General features: G+C 42.8%; 1 protein-coding gene across 2 annotated transcripts in view; it reads left to right on the plus strand.

Annotated features, from left to right (window-relative positions):
• The window catches only part of LOC128470678 (myosin-10-like), a 211,148-nt gene that overhangs the window by 103,967 nt on the left and 85,330 nt on the right, over nucleotides 1–21,851 (plus strand). For both annotated transcript variants that reach the window (XM_053452577.1, XM_053452578.1), the window contains exons 15-20: nucleotides 264–437; nucleotides 577–691; nucleotides 6,270–6,463; nucleotides 6,861–6,982; nucleotides 13,419–13,488; nucleotides 16,562–16,722. In XM_053452577.1, coding sequence (XP_053308552.1) covers nucleotides 264–437; nucleotides 577–691; nucleotides 6,270–6,463; nucleotides 6,861–6,982; nucleotides 13,419–13,488; nucleotides 16,562–16,722 — 836 coding nt within the window. The remainder of the gene's footprint in view (nucleotides 1–263; nucleotides 438–576; nucleotides 692–6,269; nucleotides 6,464–6,860; nucleotides 6,983–13,418; nucleotides 13,489–16,561; nucleotides 16,723–21,851) is intronic.

The following is a 21,851-nucleotide window of genomic DNA, read 5'->3' on the forward strand; positions in this document are numbered from 1 at the left end:
ACTTTTTGGGTGCGGCCTATATACGGGGGCGGCCTATATCCGAGCCAATACGGTATTTCCTGCATGAAAAATAGCTGGCATATGAAAAATTGCAAATGCACATGGAGGGATTCTGCATTTGCAAAATAGACAGCACTAAAATGTATAGGGGCCACACAGGTATCTTATGCATTAATGTGCATATGATGGCTGGAGTGTCACTTCATGAATGTAGTTTGTTCTTAAACCTTTTTTGTTCTTGTTTTTTTTAATTTTTCTTTAAGGCAAATCCTCCAGGTGTCCTTTCCCTGTTGGATGAGGAGTGCTGGTTCCCCAAAGCTACTGATAAAAGTTTTGTGGAAAAAATCATACAGGAACTGGGAACACATCCTAAATTCCAGAAACCCAGACAGCTGCGAGATAAAGCTGATTTGTCTATAATCCATTATGCTGGGAAGGTAATAACCAATGGTACCTGAACAATAATGTAGAGGTGTATACAGATCACTCAGTAATGTGTTTACATGTACAATCTGTAAGATTCTATTTAGATAGCTCTTCACTAAAATCTTGACATCTGTTGTTTTACAATAATAGGTGGATTATAAAGCAGACGAATGGTTGATGAAGAACATGGATCCTTTGAATGACAATGTAGCAACACTTTTACACCAGAGCACAGACAAGTTTACTGCTGAACTTTGGAAAGATGGTAAGGGCAAAATGCTTGTTTGTGTATTGTTATTATTATATTATCTATGTTCAATGGCAGTATTTTACATATTTTTTTTGTCACATCATGCCCAATTTCTTTGGATGTTTTTTATGTTTATTTCTTTGACACATATGCTGTGTTACTACATGGTCTAAGTGAAGGTAAGTTGAAATGAAAATAAATTGTATGCTATAAGAAGCACCTCTGATTTCTTGAAATAGATAGGTTTGCTTATTTTGTGTTTGTGCATCCTTTGCCTTTCAGTTTCAGCTTTGCCGCAGTTCTCTAAAGTAAATTATATGCATAAATGCATGCTAAATTAGCATAGAATTAATACTGAAAACCATCTTTATATTTATAAATGCAATTTTGGTTACATTGCTTTATGTGACATTTTAATTTAGCACCAAATCTTATGTGTTATCCTTCCATGCTGTACCCTGTTACAACAGGAAGACCAGCAGTGCAGAAACTCAGTAGGCGCATGTAGGAGCATGAGAAGGAGCAAGCCAGGAACACCAATTGCAGAACCAGAATTGTAGTCAAAATCCAAAGCCAGGGGTAGGCAAATTCAGGATAACCAGTAACTAGCTTGGTCAAGGACATAAAGATTAGGTCAGAAGTTAATTCACGATACTCAGCCAAATGCAATAAGCACTTATGTCAGGAACTGCAGAGACTCGAAAAAGCAACCTTGTGCATCATAGGTAAATCACCTATCCATTAGGCCACCAGGTGGATTTTGGGTTGCTAGTTCTTTCAGCCTATCCATGGACATCTGCCTGCATGCTCCTGAGTCCCCTCATTCTAGTCATCAAGTGCCTATATAAACCAAGCATTATTCCAAGCTTCAGTGCAAGAGCATTGTCCCTGGCTTTGTATACTGAGCTTGAGATTAGCTGAATCTGATCAGTCTGCTGTTTTATTACCTTTGGTATTTTGACCTCATTTTAGCGTTTGTTGTTTGGTACCCCATTGATCGTAATATTCTGGTTTCTGACTTTTGGCTTAGATGATTGACTTTTGACAATTCTTGGGATCATCCTTTGTACCCTGCATTGGACAGCATCTGCTGCCAGCATCCACTACTGCCTTCCAGTCTGCTGCAGTCTGCCAGCAGCCCTGCCAGCCTTCACTACATTGTGCCTTGTCTGAGGGCCTCTAGTCGTGTGCCCTGTCAAATGGCTTTCCTGACGTGTGTCCAGTGCCTGGCCTGAGGGTTATCCACCTTGCTTGAACCCCCGCCAGTCCAGTCACAGAAAACGGGTCCCTGCCTATGCAGCCGTGTGCCTAGTCCGCAGTCTTTCCAATCCATGTGTCCCTAGTTACAGTTTGTATCCTGACTGTTTCTTTATTTCCTAGAGATGGCTCCTAAAGACTAAGGCCATCACGGGCAACAATCCTGAATCGGACACATCTGTCCTGCTCCTGCCTCTGCCCCTGCATAGCAGCTCCAACCTGAGCCAGCTCTAATTGCGGTTACAGAATGCTCTAGCCAAAGTTTTGGTCCTTACTGAAGAGTAGAGGTTGTAGCCGTATTAGTCCAGTGGTGTCAATATCAAATAACAGATGGAATAAGTATCTTGTGATAATACCTTTTTTTATTGGACTAACAGAACTCTCGTGGGGGTAACCGTAAACACGGGTAGTCGAATGAGCAAGCCGGGGGCCGGAAGCCAGAGGTCACGGGTGGTAATTTGAGCAAGCTGGGATCAGGAAGCCAGAAGTCACAAGTGGTCATATAAGCCAGGTCAGGGTGCCAGAGATCATGAGTAGAATAAGCCGGGGTCAGGTAACGGAAAATATCAGGAACACAGGAGAGGCTCAGAGGAACGCTAATGAGTAGGAACATCCACATAGGAAGTCACAATACAACTGAGCACTGGTATAGGGGTGAGACAGCTTTAAATATTCCCAGGAGGCATTCCCGAGCGTCAATCAGTGTAACTGCGTCTTTCGTCACCATAGCGACGCGGCAGAATCCAGGAGGCGGTCTGCCTTATATTTATATTTATATATGAATATTTATTCAAGAGTTGGCCGCACGAGCGCGTGGCTGTCTCGTACCGCTGCGAGCGGAAGCGTCATCCCTGCAGGGGAGAAGAGGAGGATTTGGCCGGGGGACTTGGGTTCCCCGAGGTAAGTGCCTTACACTTGGACCCCGGAGGCTAAAGGAGTCTTTGAAAATTTAAAGTTGGCTTTTACTATGGCCCCTATCTTACAACGACCCAATCCAGATATACCCTTTATTCTGGAGGTCGACGCATCGGAGATTGGAGCCAGAGCCATTTTGTCCCAGTGAAATCAAAATTCCAATCGTCTTCATCCTTGTTCATATTTCTCTAAGACTTTCTCTACAGCCGAACAAAATTATGATATAGGAAACTGGGAACTATTGGCTATTAAATTAGCCTTAGAACAATGGCGACATCTGCTTGTCCGCAATTCCCATTATGATTCTTAACGATCATAAGAATCTGGTGTATATTGAAAAAGCCAAAAGACTTAATCCTTGACAAGCTCGATGGGCATTGTTTTTTACCCATTTTAATTTTTCCATCTCTTTTCGTCTGGGTTCAAAATTATTAAAGCAGATGCGTTGTCCAGAAAGCATGAAGCACCTAATTTGGAAACCCCTGTCGAACTAGTCTACCAATACCTCCTACCAAAAAAATTGCCACCATCCACAGTACTCTCATGTTGCAAATCTCTAAATCACAGACACCTTGATCCAAGGGGCATATACCCCTCCTGGGAGATTCTATGTTCAACCACGGGTCATGCATCGCCGGTTGCTGGTCATGGCAACATCTAAAACAATCTACGTTGCTGATTCTGTTGTTCTCTGCTCACATCTCCGTTGCGCTGGTTGCTGAGCTCTCCATCTCTGCTAGGAGGCGCCTTTTACAATTTCTGCAGTGCGGATCCACAGCCAGTACCGCCGCAGTGACACATCTGACCCCAAAGAGCTCTGCCTAACCGCAATCAGAAAAATCCAATTCTGCAGGAATCTGAATCGCAGAGGAAACCCTCAGTCCCTAACTCAGTCTGCACAGATGCCTGTATTACCAAGTCATTTTCTTGTAGCACGGATTGTCTATCTTTAGGCTCTGTTGTTGAAGACATTGAGTCCTATGTATCTTATGAAGAAGATGCACTTGATTCCAACTATTGTCTTCAGGTCGGTAGCATTTTGTCTTCGCCTCTAAAAACCGACACCCTCACTTAAAACTGCTACAAACTCTGCAGATTCATAAAGCAAAAATCATCGTTCTCTCAATCTCCTAAACCGCTCAAATTGTTCTTAATCCCATTTTCCTTCTCAGAAGGGGAGGACACCAAGGTCAACTCTGGTTTTAAAGGGGAAACTGGAGTTCCATACTGGGGAAGGGGAACCTGCAGTTCCATCCCCTGCAGAGTCCCAACCACGTCTTATGGCATGGCATCCACTCTCGTGACCTCAGCCAATGTTGTCTTCAGGCCTCTTGGCGACCTTCAATGGGACCCTTATATTGAGAAAGGACCTTCGAGCAGGCCCTCCATGCCCAGATGCAGGGTCATAAAAAGAAAAGCTCCTCATTCCGTCCGGAGGCTGCCCCTTTAGGTGGGGTTATGTTAGTAACCACAAAGACTTGACCAGCAACCTTATGCATAATAGGTGAATCACCAATCCATAATGCCACCAGGTAGCTTTTGGATTGCTGATTCTTTTGGCCTATCCATGGAAATATTATGGCTGTGCGCTCCTGAGTCACATTTGCCCCTTATTCTAGTCATCAAGGGCCTATATAAACTGGTCATGCTTTAAGCTTCAGTTTCCCCCTGAACGTTTCCCCCTTTGGAAACGTTCTAAAGGGCCCCCGAAGTTCGTCCATGCTGACACAGCCGGAAAACCAAATTTGTTGCCCAAAAACGAACATGGCAAAAACAAAAACAAAATGTAATCCAAATCGATTTTGCTCCCCATGCACAAGTCTACTCTTTAGCACATAACTACTGCGGGATTTACTATGTCCTCACAGATAACATACTTCTGCAGCGGGTTATTAATCCACAGGACAAATAATATGGTCCTACCATGCTCCAATGACGCCTTTCTTAAGAACCAATAAACCAGTTGGAAGTCATGGTGTTTAGAGACTGTATGAATATGGACCTAAACCATCAGTTCAGCAAGAATCCCATACTGTTAGAGTCCCCTAGAATCCCCTAGTTTTTCTAAAAATGTTACTCTTGAGACCCTATATGCTTATATTTGTATGGCCCAAAAGGCAATCATTAGGGGCCTGTTCATACAACATTAGGCTAAAGTCCAGAAGTAGACAATAGTAAAACTACTCACCCTAGGAGAGGTGCTTGCCATCCCTAACAGAGGGTCACCCCACCAAATTCAACCACTCAAACATGATTTTTAGTAATTAACAAGCAAAAGTTGACTTTAGGCATTCAAAACAAACATAAATATACGAACATGAGAACAAATCTTCCAAGAAAAATCTGTAGACAAATTTAGAAAGGTAATTGAACGATGGAGTACAAAATAATCAAACTTTATTTATGCATTATCACAAATTCAATACTTAACATGAGGCAAGAAGCACCACCTGCATCTAATCAACTGTCCTGTCTTGTATTTTCTAATGGATGAATACAGTTTGTTTTGTCCTCAACATCATTTGGATTTTGGCAGTAACTATAGCAGGGGCGTCCACCTCGGGGTGTGGCCCGCGTGAGAGCGGCAGCCAGGGCAACCAGGATCACAAGAGCCCAGCTGCTTACCTGTGGGAGGGTCTTTTGTACTGCACAGAGGAAACGGAACCCAGCAGAGTTCACATGACATCACATGACTCTGCTCCAGTCCTGCTTCCTCTGTGCAGTACAAGAGAACGAAGAGGGAGGCCACGCCCCCTGCTGAAGTCTATGAGCGGCATCGAGAGAGCTGCAGTGCAGGTAAGGGGGTGGGGGAGGGTGTTTGAATGAGTATGCGTGATTGAGGGATTGCTGTTAGCAATCACACTCCTATCATGCCAAGTCAGCCAGTACATGCTGAAACCTGGCTAGCTGCCCCCCCTTATGTATTGCTGCTGCCAGCAGTATGGGGTCTGCACATCACTTACAGCCACCCTGTACCAGCATCTACGGGCTGACTTGGCATGATAGGAGTGTGATGGCTGTTAGAACTCTGTTAGAATAGTTAGAACTATTTACTTTTTACTTATCCAGAATCCTGAATTTGTAGTCACAAAACTTTCTAGGCCTAGACATCAGTGAGAGGAAAGGTAAAGGTTTTGTGTCATTCACTTTATTTTCTCACAGTGAACTATAGTATCACTTCTACCCTATAGTATGCAGTTATTAAATGCGTGAATCTTTTTAGATATCTGATGGAAAATCTTAATATGTTTCACTTTTCAATGGTACGCTTCCCAGTGTTTCCAATGTGCTATTTAGAAATAGTTTTTTTCCTTTTTATTCTTAGATCCTAAAATATATTGTCCTATGTAATAAACTAGAACCTCACTTATTTTCACAAAGGTGAATTTATTTACCTTAAACGACTTTATCTTGCTCCTAGTGGATCGAATTGTTGGACTTGACCAAGTGAGTGGAATGTCTGAAATGTCATTTGGATCATCATACAAGACAAAGAAAGGCATGTTCCGCACAGTAGGACAGCTTTATAAGGAATCTCTGTCAAAACTCATGTCTACTTTGAGAAACACAAATCCTAACTTTGTCCGCTGTATTATTCCCAATCATGACAAGAAAGTAAGTAAAAAGAAAGATGTCTGAGGTTAAGTGTGAACATATGTACAGTGTAACATAAATGGATGCTTAACTTGCAAACGTGAGTTGAGATAATGTTAGTTAGTGCAGTGAAAAAGAAAATAAGACTCCATGGGATACATGTATGAGGTTGTGTGCTATGCAAAAAGAATTTTTATTTTCTGTAATTACTGGAGTGTTCAACAATCCTTTGTTTGTTGAAACTGAACATAATTTTTTCTGAGCCAAGAAAAGTAGAACAAATGCATGTAACAAGCTGCCCTCAATGAACCTGTCAGTTTATTTGTATTTAATGTGCAACAACGTGTATAATTCTAGTGTATAATGTCAAAATATTTTATTATTTACTGTGTAACAATTTAATGTCTTTGGAATCTAGGCAGCGAAACTGGAGCCTCACTTGGTACTTGACCAGCTACGTTGTAATGGAGTACTAGAGGGAATTCGTATTTGTAGACAGGGTTTCCCTAATCGAATAATCTTTCAAGAATTTAGGCAAAGGTAAGGGAATATTTTCTCAGAATTGCTATGTGTGTAGCTATATGCATACCTGGAAACCTCCAGAGTTGTAGCCTTGAAGTCTCTGGTTTTCTTTTCAGTTAAATATTTTTGTTTTATTAAAGAAACTCAAATACAGGTACAATTCATAAGAATGTAGACATGCTTATAATGGATATATATCTTATTGTACATGAAACTCTAGGCCCTGCAAACCAGGAGGCCCTACAAGTAACTTAAACATATTGTTTAAGATATTGGTTCCTATATGTGAACTATATCATGGTGGTTCTTGTGCCTCCATTTCCATTTATCAAAACAAAAGAAATGCCAGAATGTAATAAAAGCATAAAATAAAATGATGGTAAGAATTAACAAATAAAGACAAAACTTAAATAGTCTTCGACAGCTATTGTCCACCTTTCTATAAACTGCTTCCTATTCTCCCCACTTTTCCAACTACATGGGAGCTCCACAAGTTGTGTTTAACTTGCTTAACTTTACTGCACATAATGAGTGAGAGGTAGTCACATTGAATTATGCACCATGCATCAGCAGCTTAACCCTTTTTGCTGGAAAATCCTGCAAGTATTAGGCCTTCATAATGAATAGTAAAGTGTGGGAGCTGATACCTTTTGCAGATTCTCTTGCGAACTACAGCAAATAAAACAGGCAAATATTTGGTCAAGAGATATACTTTAGGGCAGGTGAGTGAGGAAACATTAGCTTTCTATTTCAGCCACTGTAATTTTGGGGAATCTTGTGCTGCCTCCACAGCAGTAACACGGACACTAAAATGTCATACTAGTAACTTGAAGCAAACAGAACCCCTGATCATTTTTAGAAGCCATGTGTGAAAAACGAAACAGACTACTATTCAATAGCTTGAAGCAATCGTTTTCAGTATGGCTATCAGTCTCATACATCATTGTGGATGAGTTTTACTAATCACATTGTGATTTGTGAGCTGGGCTCCATTGACTTGCATGGTTGAATACAAGGGCATAGACCCTCTGTGAACAGTTGACACTTGGCACCACCATCTTGTGAGTGGCAACAATGCCATTCCCTGATGGCGCTTGTGGTTGCTCTTTGGAGCAATCACAAGGCGATCGGGGTAGGGGGTTGTGTTGCTAACTGCATCGATATCGAGGTGTGTCAGCAACACCCATTATGCTTAGGAAGCTGCCGCCGAACCGATCATCAAAGATGGGGGCGGCCGCCAGCCCCATTTCTTTTTGGAGGAGGGCTTTCCTTCCATGATCCATGTGGTTGCTGCAAAGCTGCCGATGGCAGCGATGCAGGCATAGCAACTGGTGTGCTTGAGATCATTGTCCTGTTTCATGACCCAATGTTGGCCAAGCTTTAGCTGTTGGACAGATGGCCTCACATTTGACTCTAGAAGACTTTGGTATACAGAGGCGTTCATGGTTGATTCAAGGACTGCAAGGTTCCAAGGTCTTGTGGCTGCAGAACAAGCCCTAATCATTATCCTGAAGATGGTTTGAGGTGTTTGTTCTGATATGCTGTGTTTGGTTTGTGCCAAACGTAGCGCTGTGCATTATGGCCAAACAACTACCATTTAACATGCTAACTGAGGCCTGTAGAGTCTGAGATGTAGCTCTTGGGTTTTTTGCAATTTCTATGAACATTGCACGGACTGACCTTGGATGTCCACTCCTGGGAAGATTGGCAACTGTCTTGAATGTTTTCTACTTTTGAATAATCTTTCTCACTGTAGAATGATGGATTTAAAATTGTTTGGAAACTTCTACTTTCATAGAGGTGGTCACATGTGTTGATCAACTATTCAAGGCCATTTGATTAGCAGCACCTATATTTTACTTAGCATCTTCATTCTTATGGGAGCAGTAAAAGTGGGCTTAGTTTTTCTCACATGGCTTCTCCCTTTTGGCTTTATTTTTGTTGAATAAATAATGACACTTTGTCATCTGAGGTTGTATTTGCCAAATTTCTAGACCTGGTAAGAAACAGATCATTGTAATTATGTCCTGATATGTAAAACCACAGAATTCAAAGAGGGTGTACTTTCTTTTTCACATGACTGTATCCTATTTAGATTTCAGTAAGGCATTCAGTACTGTCCCCCATAGAAAACTTAAAATCTGCAGTCTTTAGTTTTGAATGTCAAAAGAGTTGAATGGAAAATAGATCATAATATGTATAAGTTGGTGGAAAGAAGAAGAGGGAGGAGATGTGATAGAAACATTTAACTATATAAAGTACAAGAGGTATGTTTATTTAAAATTACGAAAAAAAGAGGACACAATCTAAGATGGGAGTAGATATAAAGCTAAGCTTATTGTTTTTTTTCACCAATCTTTCCATGCTTCTTAGCATATCTGGGAACTCTCTGGGTTTCATTTCCTTGCACTTTGAGAGAATGTTGGTGACCCATTAAAGAGTATAAAACAAAATTCCAGCAGGGGAGTTAAAAAAAAAAAAAAAAATACCTGAAATGAATCCGCTGTTTTGGATAAATTTAGTTTAGGACTGTCTGAGTTGTTGAAAGAAAAACTTTCCTGAGTGGGAATTCCGGACTCACTGGACGACTTGATCAGTCTGGCAGTTTGTATATACTGAAGGTTCTGAGAACATTGCATAGAAAAAGCACAACATCAGAAAATGTAAAGTCTACTTGTTTACCTATCACACACAATGGCGACTCGTTTAACTACCACACACAATGTCGCTGGTTCAAGTTGTTTCCTGACAATTACAGAGGACATTTTTTTTTGTTCTGTCTGTTCACCTTTCCTGATGGTGCTGGTGTATGTACGCATGATATATACACTCACTGGCCACTTTATTAGGTGCACCTTGCTAGTACCGGGTTGGACCCCCTTTTGCCTTCAGAACTGCCTTCATTCTTCGTGGCATACTTTCTACAAGGTGCTGAAAACATTCCTCAGAGATTTTGGTCCAAATGGACATGATGGTGTCACGCAATTGCTGCATTTGCAATTGCATTTGTCGGCTGCACATCCATGATGCAAATCTCCCATTCCACCGCATCCCAAAGGTGCTCTATTGGATTGAGATCTGGTGACTGTGGAGGCCATTGGAGTACAATGAACTCATTGTCTTGTTCCAGAAACCAGTTTGAGATGATGTGACCTTTGTGACATGGTGCATTATCCTGCTGAAAATAGCCATCAGAAGACGCCTTTGCACACCACTAGATGTCGCCCCACCTCCGTGTACAGCATCATCAGAGCGCGTTCCCCGCCATTCCAGGAAGCGTTAAGTTGAGGTGGGGCGTGCATGCGCGCGCCTAGAACTGACTGCAGATGGAGCCGGAGAGGAAGCAGGAGCGGCATTGTGCCGGGCACTCGCAGGTGCCGGGTATTCAGGTCGGGGTCTTAGGTGTGGACCCTGACAGTACCTTGTCCTGAGGAGAGGCCTCTGGACTCTTGGGGATTTTGGTCTATCAGGATGCTGACGGTGGAAGTTGGAGATGAGATCTGGAGCATGGACCTCGGAGGCTGGTTGCCAGGAGTACTCATCGGGGTCATATCCTTTCCAACGTATGAGATATTGAAGACGGCCGTGAAGACGTCGAGAATCCAGGATCTCTTCTACTTCATATTCTTCCACGTCATTGATCAAGACCGGAGCAGGAGGATTGGGGCAACGGTTCGGGAAAGGGCCCTCCACAGTTTAAGGAGGGACACGTGAAAAACAGGGTGAAGTGACATGTTGCTTGGTAGATCGAATTCCACTGCTAGAGGGGATATGATACGGGAGATACAGAAAGGGCCGATATATCTTGGCCCTAGTTGGGACATGTGAGTTGTAGGTGTTTAGTGGACAACCAGACCCTGTCACCTTGATGATATTCTGGAGCGTTGGTGCGGTGTTTGTCTGCGAAGAATTTGTATTGCCATTGTTACCTTGTCAGGGTCTCTCGTAACATCTTGTATGTCTTGGTGAGGTTGTCGATGTGTTCAGAGACAAAGGGAACTGCGCACTGCATAGGAGAACCCGGAAGCATGGAGGGATGAAACCCGTAGTTGGCATAGAAGGGGGTCATGTTGATGGATCGATGAATGTGGTTGTTATATGCGAATTCGGCCAGAGGCATGTAACAGTCCCAATCATCCTGTAAGTAGGTGGGGAAACAACGCAAATACTGCTCTAGAGTTTGATTGATACGTTCCGTCTGACCGTTACTCTGTGGATGAAATGCCGTGGACAAGGACCGCTGTATGTGGTGCTGTTCCCAGAAGGCTCTCCAGAAACGCAAGGTAAATTGGGAACCACAATCAGACACTATAGACTCTGGCAATCCATGGAGCCGAAAAATCTCTTGTACAAAGAGCGTGGCAGTCTCAGTGGCAGAAGAGAGGTGATCGATGGGGAGGAAATGTGCCATCTTCGTAAAACGATCAACCACCACTATTAGAGTGGTCTGTGAATGAGATGGAGGTAGATCAGTGATAAAGTCAACAGAAACATCTGTCCAGGGTCTGGAGGGTACCGGGAGAGGCTGCAGGAGACCAGCAGGTTTCTTGTGAATCTCTTTGGAATGGGCACAGGTCACGCAAGAGGACATCCTCTTTGAGTTTAGGCCACCAGAAAGAACGTTGTATCAGGTCAAGAGTCTGTTTGATGCCACCGTGACCTGCCGCCGGCGTGTCATGGAATGTCTGTAGAATCTTTAGCCGGTCCTCTGGTGGTACATATACCAGCCCCTTGTGATAGAAATAGCCGTTTCTGTACATTAATCCTGGAACGTCAGAGGGATTACGTTGTTTGGAATGCTGACAAACAGAGTCCCACAGGGAGTATGTCACAGCTATGAAATGGTCAGGAGAGAGGACTGGGTCCTGGGTTTGTACATACGGGACAAAGAGTCTGCTTTGACATTTCGTGACCCAGGGCGGTAGATTATGTGGAGGGTAAAACGTGTGAAGAACAGAGACCATCTTGCCAACCGAGGTTGCAGACGTTTCGCCGAGGTTCTTGTGATCCGTGAAGACGGTGATGGGATGCAGAGTGCCTTCGAGAAGATGTCGCCATTCCTCCAGTGCAAGCTTGATGGTCAATAACTCTCGTTGGCCTATACAGTAATTTCTCTCGGCCGACGTGAGTGTTCTAGAGAAAAAGGCCACGTGGTGAAGCTGATCATCCGAATCCTGTCTCTGGGAGAGAATGGCACCAACTGCTGTATCGGATGCGTCAACCTCGAGCGTGTAGGGTTTTTGTGGGATCAGTAGACGAAGGATGGGAGCTGATGTCTCTTATTTTTGCGGTATTAAAAGGCTTTCTGGGCCGCCTTATTCCAGCAGAACACCGTCTTCTTGGAGATGAGAGCAATGATAGGTTGAATGATCTGGGAGAAGTTGCGTATGAATTTACGATAGAAGTTAGCGAAACCCACCAACCGCTGCACTCGCTTGCGATTCCACAGGAGATGGCCAGTTGAGAATTGCGGTGACCTTCCAGGGTCCATCTTGATACTTGTAGGAGACAGTATGTATCCCAGGAATTCGATGGTCTGTGCCTCAAACACGCACTTCTCCAGCTTGACGTAGAGGCCATTCTCACGCAGACGGGTCAGCACTTGACACACACATGTTCTCTGTGTTTGTCCAACGATGGGGAGAACACCAGAATGTCGTCTAAATAAATGATGACGAAGTGGTCTAGTATGTCGTGAAAGATGTCATTCACGAAATGCTGGAAGGTGCCAGGAGCGTTGCATAACCCGAAGGGCGTTACAAGATACACGAAATGTCCATGCCGACACCGCAAGGCTGTCTTCCATTCGTCTTCTTTACATATTCTTACTAGATTGTAAACATGTTCCAATAGCTCCGGGATTAATGGCAACGGGTAGCAATTCTTAATCGTTATATTATTGAGCTTACGGTAATCGATGCAGGAACGCAATCCTCCGTCCCGGCTCCAGCAAGGGAAGTAGAAGGTCAGATGAAACCCTTGGCCAGGTTTTCTTCTACGTATTCCTTTAAGGTAGCGAGTTCTGGTTCGGAGAGTGGGTAAATGCGTCCAAAAGGAATGGCAGAACCGGGTAGGAGATCGATCGGACAGTCATATGGTCTGGAAGGGGCTAACTTTTCAGCACTCTTCTTTTTGAAGACGTCCTTGAATTGGCGGTAGGGTAGGGGTAATTCTGGAGTAATAGTGGTTTGTGTGAGGCAAATGGTTTGGGTCAACAGGCACTGGTTCTTGCAATGCGAGGATGTAAAATGAAGCACTCCTGTCTCTCAATTAATGGAGGGGTTGTGTCTCCTGAGCCATGGCAGGCCTAGAATAATAGGGGATACAGGAGAAGGAACCACACTTTTTATATCATTTTATTACACTTCCAATATTGCTTGCAAATTTGTGTTTTAAAAGGTGTAGTTGACATTATTTACACACTAACATTTGGTACATTATTCCCAAAATACAGATATGAAATTTTGACACCCAATGCTATTCCCAAAGGCTTTATGGATGGTAAACAAGCCAGTGCGATAATGGTGAGTAGGTTTCAAAAGACTTTATTATGGGTTTTGTTGATTGCCTTCTATTTCATGGTGGTATCTTTTTAACATGGGAAAAATGATTAAGTAATGAGACTTACTGGGCTATGTGTCTACCCATAACATAACATTTATTTATAAAGCTCCGGCAGATTCCGCAGTGCTGTTACAGTCAGTAGAGCAATTTATAAACACATACAATAACAAACTGCAAAGGAGAAGAGGGCCCTGCTCTTGCGAGCTTACAATCTAGTTGACAGGCTCCAACTCATTGTAGGCTTGAGTTTGGGTGTTAACTAGCATTAGCTTTACAGTGCTAACGGGCCATTGGAATGAAAGTGACAACAGTCTGAACTTAAACTAGACAGCTTTACAGTGCTAACGGGCCATTGGAATGAAAGTGACAACAGTCTGAACTTAAACTAGACAACTTCACATGGACCCTCATTGTTCAATGACAGCTGGCCTAGCCAGAGAAGATAGTGGACCTAGCAGGGTGTAGGAACACATTTAACCTGGGCAGCCTCTGACTTGATTAAGCAGGAAATAGGGGCAGAGCAGGCAGGTATTGAGCTGGTGGAAAATATTTGGATCAAGATGGACTGGGTGGTAATGAGAGATGATTAATTGTTCCCTGTAAGTACATTGGGTTGCTCCTGAGATTCCACTAGCAGGGCACCAAGGCAATACCTACACTCAACATTAACTAATAGCCAAGGTCTTGTATTAGTCTGGGATGTCTTTGGATGTAGCTTGGTTTTGATGGACCTGTGAAATGTCAGAGAGGGAGCAAATGGTCACCCTAGGGTCCCACTCAAACCACTACCTAGTATAGGTTTGCCATTCCAAATATCAGCATGAGGAAGATGTGCTGGCTGTTTGTATTTTGCTAGTGGGGGATGAGTAGAAGACGTTGTCCCTGGTCTCCTTAAAGCTTTATATACATTAAACTCTCTGGAACAAATAACCCTTAGTGAGTCAAAAATCAAGTATGCCAGGGAAGTTTTATAACAAAGTTAAGAATTTATCCACAGCCAAGAGCTAGTCATCTATCCCTGCACCTATTGGACATACAAAGTCAGGCCCCCAATACATCCCCTTACAAGTGTTTAGTGCCTAATTCATATATTAGACTGCCTATTTTTAAGGCAAAACTAATAAGGGTAAATAATATTGGGGCAAACTACTATATTTTGAATAATCTACAAAGTCAGTAATTGCACCAAATGTATCATCTTGCCATGAAACTGAGTGGATAATTGGAACTGAGTTTAGTTTTGATGAATAAGATTAGTGCTGGAAAATCTGCAGTTTGCTGATGTTCAAAAGACCATTTATGATATTTAACAATAAACTTTTTGACCAGATCTTAACCCCTTAAGGACAATACTGTTTCTTACTCGTAGTATATTGTGGGACAATGGCTTTTTAAAAAAATTTCAGTGTTGCTGTTTAGCTGGGATTTTCTTCTTTCTCATTTAGTGCTCCCACACATATATATTGGGTTTTTTTCAGGACAAACAGGGCTTTCTTTAGATACCATTAGTTTTATCATATCATCTAATTTACTATAAAAAATTATAAAATATGGGGATTTTTTGTTACAAAATTACTTTTTCCCACTTTTTAAACAACAAACTTTTACTCATCGGCAAAAACTAATGAAAAAATAGATGCTAAATAGATTCTACTATTTGTCCTGAGTTTAGAAATACCCAATGTTTTTATGTTTTTTTGCTTTTTTCTGCACGTTATGGGGCAATAAGTACAGGTAGCGTTTTGCTATTTCAAAACCATTTTTTCCAAATCTGGTAATTTTTCCCCCCATGTGCCATTTTGGGTATCTTTGAAGCCGGCCAATGCAATTTACCCCATCAAATCATGTATTTTTTAAAAACTAGACACCCCAAGGAATTTCAAATGCTGGTATTTTAACCATTTCCATGCTCTAGTTCTACCATCAGCCTTTGTCAAACTTTATGGTAGTAAAAATGTTTTTTATTTTTTTCACACACATTGTACTCCAGGTATAAATTTACAGCACCTGGTATATGTCCCTGCCAAACAACACCCCAATATGTGTTCAGCAACATCTCCTAAGTGCAGTGATACCCCACATGCATGGGTTATTTGGGAGGTAAAAGGCCGCCTTTGTGAGGTGTGTATTTTTTTCCATTTAGACATCTGATCCTCCTGCCCCCATGTCCCATATTTGGGATATCTTTGAACCCGGCCAGTTCAATTTACCCCATCAACTCATGCATTTTTTTAATACAAGACAACCTATGGGCATTTGTAATGCCAATATTTTAACTCTTTAAATGCGGGAATTTTTGTGAAGATAAAGAATTGTAGGACTTGCTGATTAAAAACTTTTTTTTTTTTTTTTTGGTGACAGTGGGGATTTTTACATATTACCATATTATTTTTAAAAATGTTTTAACATTTTTGAACATTAATTTTTTTTTTTCTAATCACTCTGATTAGTGAGCTGGGCTCCATTGACCTTGCATGGACCTGCATTCCACCTGCAGGAGGAGCTCGAGAGTTCTCAAGAGGGTCTGGATAGACCCTCTGTGAACTCAGATCTATTGTTAATGCCATTGTGTGAATGACGGCAACCACAAGGCTATCGGGGTAGGGGGTAGTGTTATTGACGTGCCTCGATATCGAGGCATGTCAGCAACACAGTTTATGCTTAGCCGGGAGGGCTTTCCTCCCCGGATCCACGGTCAGCCTTAATTGTGAGGCTTCCGTGGATGCTGCAAAGCCGCCGATCACGGCGAAAACGCGACGATTAAGCTATTTAACGGCAGCCCGTACATCTACGGGCTTTGTCGTTAAGGGGTTAAAAAAGTACTGTCGTTTTATGATAGGTTTGCTGATCTTGTTCTTGCTTTCATTTGAGAAATGTGAGTCTGGCAAACCATTTTGAAATTGGCATTTTAGGTAGCAGCTTAAACAAACCATATTTAATGTTCCGTATACAATATTGCTATTATAATGTTTTCTTTCTGAAAAGTGTTTTATTGAGCAAATATCAGAGAAAACAGTCTTTTTCTAATTCTAGATCAAAGCCTTGGAGCTGGACCCTAACTTGTATCGAATAGGACAGAGTAAAATATTCTTCAGAGCTGGAGTATTAGCACATCTGGAAGAGGAGAGAGACCTGAAGATCACAGATATAATTGTACTTTTCCAGGCAGCTTCACGTGGATACTTGGCTAGAAAGTAAGTGCAACTTTTCTTTCTGTTAAGAACCTACAACTGTAGAGATATTACTACCGTTAGTACATAGAACTAGAATGAAAAGAGGGTTGAGAAAACAGGATAAAAGTATAGTTAAAATGATACCATTTATTGGCTAACTGAGAGTTTAATTGCAAGCTTTCAAGACCAAGTTGTTAGGTCCCTTCCTCAGGCATTAATGAAGCTACATTTTCTAAATACAAAAGTACAATTACAAGGGCATTTAGCACACATGATGAGGTACACCACGTCAGATGATTTGCACATAAATGGTATTATTATAACTATACTTTTCTCCTACATAGTAGTAGTACATAGCAGGGTAGTACTTTTTCCACTTTCTCTTCACTATATTTGTTTAATTGCCATTTGCACTTTTTCTTGAAGTTTCAGTATTTTATATAACATTAAACAACCCAATCACACCATTTGTTTATTAATATTTTAATTTACACAGTTTAAGATAAAGAAAACACCACAAAAAATTTTTTGAAGACACACTAATCAACTCAACCCTATATGCCACTGTGCACCCTGATATGCCACTCCGCTCCCCATAAATGCCCTGCACCACCCTGAAATTCATTATACCCCCCATGCACCACTCTACCTCCCCCTATACACCACTCTAACTCCCCCAGATATGCCATTCTGCCTCCCTGAAATTCATTACACCCCCATACATCACTCTGCTACCCTGAAATTCATTATACCCCCATACACCACTATAACTCACCCATACACCACTCTGCCTCCTCCCCCTCCCATACACCACTCTGCCTCCTCCCTCCTCCCATACACCACTCTGCCTCCTCCCCCTCCCATACTCCACTCTGCCTCATCCCCCCTCCCATACTCCACTCTGCCTCCTCCCCCCTCCCATACACCACTCTGGCTCCTCCCCCTCCCATACACCACTTTGCCTCCTCCCCCCTCCCATACACAACGTTGGCTCCTCCCCCTCCCATACTACACTCTGCCTCCTCCTCCTCCCATGCTCCACTCTGCCTCCTCCCCCCTCCCATACTACACTCTGCCTCCTCCTCCCCCCTCCCATACTCCACTCTGCCTCCTGTCAGCAACAGAGGTTCACAAGACACCAGGGAGCCGGGTAGAGAGGCAGAGTGGCGTATGGGAGGTGGAGGAGCCAGAGTGGTGTATGGGAGGGTGGCTCCCATACACCCCTCTGACTCCTCCCCCCCTCCTATACACCACTCTGCCTCTCTCCCGACTCCCTGGTGTTTTGTGAACCTCCGTTGCTGACAGGCACTTTCACAGGCACTTTCCTCTGCAGGAGACCTCGATTCTCTGTCAGCCGGTGGGGGTCTGCACGATGTGCACAGACAGCCTCCATTACTGCCCTTCACTTACGCTGAGGCTTCTATGAAGCTGCAGTGAAAGTGCCTGTCAGCAACGGAGGTTCACAGAACACCAGGGAGTCGGGAGAGAGGCAGAGCGGTGTATGGGAGGGGGAGGAGTCAGAGGGGTGTATGGAAGCGGAGGGGAGAGGCGGAAGTTGTCTGTGCACATCGCACGGACACCCACCGGCCGACAGTGAGGGGAATCCATGTCCCCTGCAGCGTTGCGGGGGATCTGGATTCTAGTGTTATAATCCGATCTCTGTTTGAGGTCGGATTATATAAGGAGAGGAGTTTTTCAGAGCATTTGATAAAAATCAATTCGACTAATCGATAATGAAAATCGTTGAGTAAATACGGTATATACTGCTCCCTCATCACTACACGCCGGCAATTGATGCCGAGCGCCGGGATATGACGTTATCCCCGCGCTCGGCATCAATAGCCGGCGCATAGTGATTAGGGAGCACGGAAGCCGAGGTCTGAAGTGCCAGACCTCGAGCTCCCTAATGTTGGGCTAGCTAGAGGGAGGTCGTGATTTCCCCAACCAGCCCTGCTCATTGGGCGCCCGCTGATCAGGGCTAGTTGGGGAGATCACGATCTTGCACCTACCTCGGCGCGGCCCTGAAGACCGGCGCAGGGGAGTCGGCTTCTCCGCTCGCCCCTCCCCTAGAGATACGCTACAGTTTCGTGGGGAATCGTGATTCTCCGGCTCGGTAAGTTTCAGTACCCAGCGTATAAGACGACCCCCGACTTTTGAGAAGATTTTCATAGGTTAAAAAGTCATCTTATACGCCGGAATATACGGTATGTGAATTATGTAAATTCACGTTTGTGGTTATGCAATTTATACAGCATTACATGCACACAATACGATTCTATAGTTGTTTTATGTATACTGTTTTGAGTCTGTGTAGCGTAGATTAGTTTATTTTACCATTTTATAAACCAACACACAATACAATATGACAAAAACATGGAGTGCAATGTAACATTTAAGAATTATAGTAATTGTTTAGGTATTTAAAAATTCCGAGGAATATAAAAAAATATTAACAGTAAATAAAACAAAGATGTATAGACAATGCATAGTGGCATTGCAATATTTTCAATATATTCACAAGATGTGGCTAAATTTTCTGGCACTAATTCTCAAGTATAGATATAGGTATATTGCATACAACCAATAATGAAAACATTATAAACATACAATAACATTTAACCTTACAGTGATATAAGACATATAACATTGAAGCAACAGTAACTATGGATGAAACTGTAACATGAAAAAGCACCAGGTGCAAAAAAATATGGGATTGTAACAAGAATGACATTTGGTGATGGGATTTGTGGTGGCGCAGGGTTCTAAGAAAAGACCAATGGCTAGGGGAATGACAGGAAAAGGGGGTTGATGATTTATCCTCCTCATTAAGACTGTCAATGCTAGTGTGTTCTTTAGGAAAGCCAACGATCAGCCTGCAATAACCTTGGTCAGTAGCCAGTTTACTCAGTATCAGGCTATTCCTAGCAGACCATGTTTCCTTAGTATAATAAGTTATAAGTTAATGCACATGTTTCTTCTCTCCATGAGTTCCAGAAAATACAGTATATATAAAGTATTGGGACACCTGACCAGTACATCAATAGATACTTTTATTATCAATAGATGACATCCCTTTTAAATACTGTATTTGCTCGATTATAAGACAAGGTTTTTTCCAGAGCAAATGCTCTGAAAAATCCCCCTCGTCTTATAATCGGGGTTGTCTTATAATCAGACCTCAACTAGGTCTGACTATGAGACTAAGACCCAGATCCCCCGCAGCGATGCAGGGGACCTGGATCCTCCTGTCTCCCCCCCCCCCCCACACACACACACTTATCGGTACTTCTGAGTCCCCGGTGCTTGGTCCGGGCAGCGTGTAGATCTCTACGCGATTCGCGTAGAGCTCTATACGCTGCCCGGACTAAGCACCGGGCAGCGTGTAGAGCTCTACGTGATTCGCGTACACAACTCCCGCTGCAGCCGGGAGGAGGTGCGTTTAGCGGCGGGGGTTGTCTGCGTCCATCGCGCAGACCTTCCCTGGCTGACAGAGATCAGAATTCCCTGTGATCTCTGACAGCCAGGGAAGGTCTGTGCGATGGACGCAGACAACCCCAGCTGCTAACCGCACCTCCTCCCAGCTGCAGCGGAAGTTGTCTACGCGAATTGCGTAGAGCTCTGCACGCTGCCCGGACTACGCACCGGGGACTCAGAAGCTCCGGTAAGTTTGGAGGGGAGAGGGAGTGTTAAATGGGGGACATAAGGCATTTCTGGAGGCAGAGTGCTCTGTGAAATGCCTTTTAACCCCCTTAATGCCACTCTGCCTCCAGAAATGCCTTTTAACCCACTATACGCCACTCAGCCTCCTGCAATGCCTTATACCTCCCTATATGCCCTATAATATGCCTTTTAACCCCCTAAATGCCAGAGTCGCATATAGGGGCATAAGGCAATTCTGGAGTGGCACATAGGGGGTCAAAAGGCATATCATGGGGCACAGTGGCATTTAGAGGGTTAAAAGGCATATCATGGGGCACAGTGGCATTTAGAGGGTTAAAAGGCATATCATGGGGCACAGTGGCATATAGGGGGTATAAGGCATTTCTGGGGCAGAGTGGCAAGCCAGGGGGCAGATGTGCATAACTGGGGGGACAGGTTGAAAAAAAAGGAAATAAAAACAAAATATTTTTCTCAATCATAGGTTTTTTTTAAAAAAAAATTGTTCACATAGTTTACATGAATTAACATTTACTGGTAAAACTTTTTTTCCTATAGGATCGTCTTATATTCAGGCTTTTTCTTTTTTTCATAAATTAATATTCAGATTTGGGGGGTCGTCTTATAATCGAGGAAATACGGTACATATTTACTCTTTTAAAAACACTTTCCACAAGATTTTGGAGGGTTTCTGTGGGATTTCTTGCCCATTCATCCAGTAAAGCACTTGTAAGGTCAGGCACTGATGTTGGATGAGAAGACCTGGCTCGAAATCTTCTTTCCAGTTCAATCCAAAGGTCTTCGATGGGGTTGAGGTCAGGAGAAATTCCCGTGATAGCACAGATGGAGCAAAAATCCCATGCAATAATCAATAACACAGATCGTGTTTCTTGAACATGGTCCCTATGGGAAATGGCAACCATACAGCTTCTGAAGTCACTGTTATTTTGCTTTTATGACTTTACAACTTTGGCAATGGCTGGGTAGATGAATTTATCATGTGGTCAATCAACCTTGTACATCTAGGTGTCGTGGTGAGAGGTTGTCCTATTTTTTTTACTTTATTTTTCTTTGTGTTTTATTCTGGGTTGGTTTTGAGCTACATTTTTCTATTCTGGGTTGAACTCAAATGGGAGGCTTGTATGTTTTATTGTGATTATTATTTTTTTTATTCTTTTTTTGCAAAATACAAAAAACATAAGAATACAACATGGGCATAGAATGTTAATCTACTACCGCAACATACATCTCAAATATTAAAATATTCTTATACTGATTAGTCATTACTGGGCTGAGTATAATATTTTTTAAATTATAAAAAACGTCTTGGCTTTAGGGGGTTCACATAGGGGGCTTCGACAATAAGATCTGATTGGGTTGTTGTTTGGTCCCCATATAGGTTCCCATATTTTAGAAATATTTTGAACGCTTACCGTAACTTATGTAAAAGCTTTCTTCTATTCTGCATTGATAATTAATTTGTGAGTAAATTT

The sequence above is a fragment of the Spea bombifrons genome, chromosome 12 (genome assembly GCF_027358695.1).
Source record: "Spea bombifrons isolate aSpeBom1 chromosome 12, aSpeBom1.2.pri, whole genome shotgun sequence".
In the NCBI taxonomy this organism is placed as follows: domain Eukaryota; kingdom Metazoa; phylum Chordata; class Amphibia; order Anura; family Pelobatidae; genus Spea; species Spea bombifrons.